At 38.2% G+C, this 6,247-nt stretch overlaps 1 protein-coding gene across 1 annotated transcript; it reads right to left on the reverse strand.

The window, feature by feature from the left end:
• Positions 1–612: 612 nt before the first annotated feature.
• Positions 613–1,818, reverse strand: LOC127081333 (uncharacterized). The gene is made up of 2 exons (XM_051021600.1): positions 1,415–1,818; positions 613–1,303 (listed from the first exon to the last, which is right to left on the reverse strand). Exons 1-2 carry the CDS (start codon positions 1,816–1,818, stop codon positions 613–615), a joined length of 1,095 nt encoding a protein of 364 aa, XP_050877557.1.
• Between the last annotated feature and the right edge of the window lie 4,429 nt (positions 1,819–6,247).

The raw sequence follows: 6,247 nt of genomic DNA on the forward strand, positions 1-6,247 counted from the left end.
TGGAGTTTCTCTGGAAGTTCCAGCATGTTGAGGTTAGAAAATCTAGCCAAGTTGACGAACTTGCCATTCCATTCAACATAGAGGTCTTGGAGCTTCTTAATGACACATTGATCTTCGTCTAGGGCCTCTATAGCCTCTGTATACATCCCCCTCCAATATATACAGTCATTCTTCAAGAGCATGTAAGTTGCATCACCTTCTTGGTTTTCCAGACCTGCAATCCTTTCATTAGCTTCTCCCAACTGGTACTTGAGGCGGAGACAGTTCCTCTCAGCTTCCTCTTTCCGAAGGACCTCACCAGACAACTTAGCTTTGAAATTCTTGAGAGTTTCCATGAGTTCACGGATTTGAGCTTCATAGTCGAGTCTAGCTTCTCTCTTCTCCACAAGAGACCTCTCCAACAATTTGTCCAACTCTTGAATTTTGAGGTGGGCTTTTTTGAGCTTCTTATTCTTGGTTTTAAATACAGATTTCGTACCTATGAGAATGTCATTAAGCTCATATTTCTTGTCTTGTTCTTTCTCTCTTGTTGCTAGCTTCAAGGTCTCAGTCCTTCTCTTTACTTTCATCCTGCAGATTTTCATTTTCCAAAGTGGTTCGATTAAGCTTAAGTCATAACTCAGATGTTTCTAATTCAAGCTCCTTAATTTTGGCATTGAGCTTCTCAACATCTTCAGGTAGTATAGATTCTGGCTCGAGAACTGGAGGAAAAATAGAGGGATCAAATGGAAATAGGAGCTTAACCACTTGAACTCTCTCTCTTACCCAACAAGTGTAAGGCTCTTTCACAAGGACATTCCTCTTTCCAAACTCCTTACCCCTTCTAACAATTGTTTTCCAGGATTCCTTAATCTTCTTCACAATTGGGTTGTTTGTATCAATGTCATGCAAAATGAAAGGCTCTAAAGCTTCAACATTTGGAGGACCGTTCATGGAGTAACCGAGTTGAATCGAGGATAACATAAGGTTGTAGTTGATGCAACCCCTAGTCTCTATCAAAAGTACATTAGAAAAGTCTCCAACGCTAACAATAATATTCGGGGTCTCCCAATCTCTGATATACCATTTGACATGGTTGGAAGTAACAGAAGCTAACTTCTGAGAGGGTTTAAGTGTTTTGGAGGTGTATGGTCCTTTTTCGGGCATGTGAGATCTGAACCAAGCATGCAACAAATGTTCGCAACACAAAAGGGTTCCCCATTTCTTCTCATGACGCTCATGGAGGGCGTAGTAGATATCATCTAGGAGAAAAAGTACTGGGTTACCAGAGAGGAGGATTCTTACGGCCATATGATCCACAAAACTGTCAAGATTCGGAAACAATATTATCTCATAAACCAATAGGGATAACACGGAATGGAATGCTTTCCGTTTTCCATATTTCTCCAACTTCACAGCTTATTCTTCCAAAAACCATCTAGAAAAACCACTAAAGACTCCCTTCTTATCCCAATTACTTATAACCAATTGGACCTCCAGACCCAAAACTGAAGTTATTCTCTTGGAAGTGATACCTTCATCAAACTTGGGAAATGGATCATGGTCCCTCAAATTCCGGCCCACAATTCTCTCCAACTCTTCCAAAGTAGGAGCTAGTTGGAAGTCAGAAAGGGTGAAATAATGCAGAGGTGGGTCGTAGAATTGAGCTATAGTCACAATTGTCATTGATTCCATCTTTTCATTCAAAATACTCAGGATCCTCCCATAATCGTCCATGAATTTAGTGAGCTTGATCACTTTGGCACTCAACTTCTTCAAATTGTTAAGGTCCACTTTCTTGTACTTGAGTTGAAATGTGCTTCTTCTTTCCGGATTCATTTTCTCTTGCAAATGACTTATGTCCCTGAAACATATGGAAGATGAATAAGAGCTTTTCTTTCTATGCATATGCAATGAATGTAAATGAAATGCAATGTTTTTTTTAATACAGGTTCATAGGTTCGAGGTAACAGATGAATCTGATTACTTTCCAAAACAGATTCTCACCGGGTATGATATAAGGCTTTTACGAAGGACCCCAAAGTCACAGACCCACAAGAATGTTTGAGGCTTATGGCAAATTCTTGTTGTGCATCAACTCTTTCAAGGGAATCTATCATAGGTGAGGTTTTCGTATCGATCCTAACGAGGTATTCACCTCGCGAATCCATACTACGTAACCATCAACTTCGGTTCTAGACGTGGTTCTCAGAGTCATGGATTCGCAAGTATGTTTGACGCTTACGACAAATTCTTATCGCGCACTAACTCCTTCGTGATAATCTATTATGAGTAAGGTTTTCGTATCGATCGTAAAAGGGTATTCACCTCGCGAGTCCATACTACGCAACCATCATTCTTAGCTGGCCAAAAAGGTTCAAAGTTGTAAAAGGTCCTTAGAGTCATTGACCCCTTTGAAAACATCAAACCTAACGAGGTATTCACCCCGTGCAACAATACTTTCAAAAGGATCTACTCTAAGTGAGGTTTTCATTCCGACCCTTACGAGGGATTCACCTCGTGAGCCCACACTACTCAACCATCATCCTATCTTATGTTTCCACTTAAGAGTCGGGTAGAAAGTCTTTACCTCAAGGTTTTGCAATCAAATATCCAAGTACCAATGATCCAATAGAGACATATTAACAATATAACAAAAATGAAAGCATAAGGTAAAGAAAAGCCACACAAGTAAACAAACATAAGCACACACAACAACCTAACTAGGCCTGGCTCACTTAGGGATATGAGAGTCCCCATCAGAGTCGCCATCTCTCGTACCTCGAAAAATGAGAACGACCTAGCGAAGCGCAATAGCACGCTCGCGCGATGGAATTAACAGAGTCGCCGTCGATCTTTATTTATTCCCATAGAGGGAAATGGAAAATGTCGCATAAAACCCTTAAAGAAGGATAAGGATAAGGTCATCGCAACCAATATCAGGGTTCGGGAATCGGTTACACAAGGGGAAGGTATTAGCACCCCCCACGTCTGTTGTACTCAACGGGAACCATTTAGATTAGTTGTATGTGTTAGTGTTTGTTTATAATTTAAGCTTCTCAAATTATTAAGAGGGTAAAGAAGAGGACAAAAGGTTTATTTTTTATTAGTGGGCCTGACAAGATTTCGCAATCCTGCTCCTACGTATCTCAAAAAGAGAAGTCAATACATACGTAGTTCTAGGTAAAAAAAAGTTTGTTTGTTGGTCAATTTAGTGAAAGTTATCTTATATTAATCGACGGAAAACATTGTTTTACCACAAATAAGTAAGGAGCAGACATTTGCACCACATTGAATGGATTTACAAATCACATTCATGCCACTTATCTCAACTTAACAATTATGGACGAAACATTGTTTTCCATCTACTTAAGACAAAATGTCTTTCGTTTTTTAAAAGGTTTTTTAGGTTGTTCCAAAAGGCAAAAAAAGTTTGAATGAGTTTGATGTATTTTTGGCGATGGTGAGAGCTTCGAATAGCGAGATATCCATCTCGAATCCTAGTCTCAGGAGCTCATGGTATTCACCCCGTTTCGTTTCCATCTTTATTAAAAAAATGTTTTTTGAATATTTTTATGTATTTTGAAGTTTTATTGGGAAAATGCACTCGATATTGATCGAGGTTTGTTTATGGTTATGAAAAAAAGTTGAAGTGGTTTTAAGGCTTGAAAAATGATTTGAATGTGGATGGTTGATAAATTGAGATAGTGAGAATGATTTGAAAAGAAAAGTTTCAGATGAGTTGGTTTTGTAATAATTTTGAAAATAACTTGACGTTGGATCAAACTTTTGACTTGCCTTGCAAAATAATTTTTAAAATGATTTGGATAAGTGATTAGAAATGAATTGAAAACGATGGTTAAATATGGTGAATACAAATGGTAATATGAAGGGTGCGAATTGGATCGCAAACGGGTGCGAATTCAAATGTAGGGACATGAACTCAAGCACAAGGTGTAAATCAAACGCCATCAAAATCGAATGTACATATACGCATTCAACAATGATAAAAAATAAATAATAAAAATAAATACAAGAGCATATACAATATTTACATCACACATCCACAACAAATGATTCGGAAAACTAAAGTGAAAAGAAAATGCACGAATTAAAATCATGACGCAAAGACGCGAATCAAAATCGCGTATGCGAAGACTTGCGAAGGCTATCATGAGAAATTAAAACGGATCTAAACATAATGATGTTGGATCGTTGAAAATTAGCACAAATCGAAATAGCAAATTGCTAACGCGTAAGCGGTCATCGCAAGTCGAATCAAGAAGCAACAATAAATCAAATAAAAACACAAATTGCAAATCGAAACGCGAATTGGTAGGAGCACAAAAAGTGGATTGTCGTTATGCCAAACCATCAGACACATGTAATATCAAAATGCTACACTTAACATGATCATTGCAATATGGATCAAAATCGTGCGGATCTAAATTTTATTAGATTTAATTATTAGATTTAATTCATATTTAAGTTTGTTAGATATTAGATTTAAATATTAGATTTGATTCATATTTAAGTTTGTTAGATATTAGATTTAAATATTAGATTTGATTCATATTTAAGTTTGTTAGAGGCTTATAAATAGGGTGTCAATCATTGTAACTTTTAATCCTTTTTGTAGCCATCATTCTCTGAATAAGAATACTTCCATTCATCATATATTCTACCTTTGCACCAACAGTTGGTATCTAAAGCTCCGGTTCAGATTCATTGGGAAACACGGGAAACACGAGTGAACGTGAGGTCTTGTGTGTTTGATTTTGATTCTTAGATTCGTGTTGAATCTTGAACAAAATCTGATCAGAATTTTAATTCTGTGGGTTGGGAAACACTGTGTGAGAAATCTGAGTGTATTGTGCAAGGTAGAAAGATGAACGGAAACGGCAACATGAACACCAAACTTCCAGTATTTGACGGTAAAAACTGGAATCGTTGGATGATCCAAATGCGTGTACTGTTCGGTGCTCAAGATGTTCTAGATCTTGTCACTGATGGTTATGTTCCGGTAGCAGCAGATGCGACGGATGAACAGAAAAACACGCAGAAGGAAGTAAGGAAGAAGGATCAGAAAGCATTGTTCTTCATTCATCAATGTGTTGATGTAAATGTGTTTGAGAAGATTGCAGATTCAACGACAGCAAAGGCTGCGTGGGACACACTGGTTAGATGTTATGGTGGTGACGCATCAGTGAAGAAGGTGAAGCTTCAGTCCTTGAGAAAGCAATATGAGAATCTCAACATGAAGAATAATGAGAAAGTTTCTGAATACATCTCCAGAGTGATTCTGATCACTAATGAGATGAAAGCGTGTGGAGAAACTCTTTCTGAAGAAACAATCATGGAGAAGGTATTGAGATCCCTTACCTCTCAATTTGATTACATTGTGGTAGCAATAGAACATTCCAAAGATCTGAGCACCATGAGAATTGAAGAGCTGCAGAGCAGTCTAGAAGCGCAAGAGTTGCGTTTGACTGAGAGAACTTCTGAAAGGGAAGTAGAGCAGCAGGCTCTGAAAGCAACTTCTGATAGGAGGTATCAGAAGCAGTCAGAAGCCAGGAGAAGATCTGATGGTGGTCAGAAGTCAGAAAGCTCAACCTCTGATAGACAAAAAAATGCTCAGAAGGGAAAAGAGAAGTATGACAAGAAGAAAATCCAATGTTACTGCTGTAAGAAGTTTGGTCACTTTGCTAGAGACTGTTGGTCAAACAAGGAGAGAAAATCAGAAGAAGCAAATATAGCCAGAAGTTCTGATGACGAATCTGTGCTATTGATGGCCTCTGAATCTGATGATATGGATCTGATAGACTGGTGGTATATGGACACTGGTTGTTCAAATCATCTTACTGGAAACAAGAAATGGCTGGTTGACTTTGACTCTGAAAAGAGGACAAAGATCAGATGTGCTGATGACAAATATCTTAATGCAGAAGGTATGGGAAATGTCAGAGTGACTCTGAACAATGGGAAAACAGCATTGATTCAGAACGTGTGGTATGTACCTGGCATCAGAAGCAATCTGATGAGTGTGAGACAATTAATTGAGAAAGGTTTCTCAGTTACCATGAAGGACAATCTTCTGAAGCTGTACGACTGTAATCAGAAGTTGATTATGGAGTCAGAACAGGGAAGGAATAGAACATTCAAGGTGAATGTCAGAACTGCAGACTCAGAATGTCTTAGTGCAACAAGTGCTGAGAAGGAGAGTGAGCTGTGGCACAGAAGATTTGGTCATTTGAATTTCAGAAGCTTA

This window comes from Lathyrus oleraceus, chromosome 5 (assembly GCF_024323335.1).
Source record: "Lathyrus oleraceus cultivar Zhongwan6 chromosome 5, CAAS_Psat_ZW6_1.0, whole genome shotgun sequence".
Taxonomy (NCBI): domain Eukaryota; kingdom Viridiplantae; phylum Streptophyta; class Magnoliopsida; order Fabales; family Fabaceae; genus Lathyrus; species Lathyrus oleraceus.

Excerpts from the sequence above, each read along its gene's own strand:
- LOC127081333 (XM_051021600.1), bottom strand. The coding sequence starts at position 1,818 with ATGAATCCGGAAAGAAGAAGCACATTTCAACTCAAGTACAAGAAAGTG. Across the intron at positions 1,304-1,414 it reads TTTAGTGGTTTTTCTAGATG|TTTTGTGGATCATATGGCCG; the intron begins GTTTTTGGAAGA and ends GAATCTTGACAG.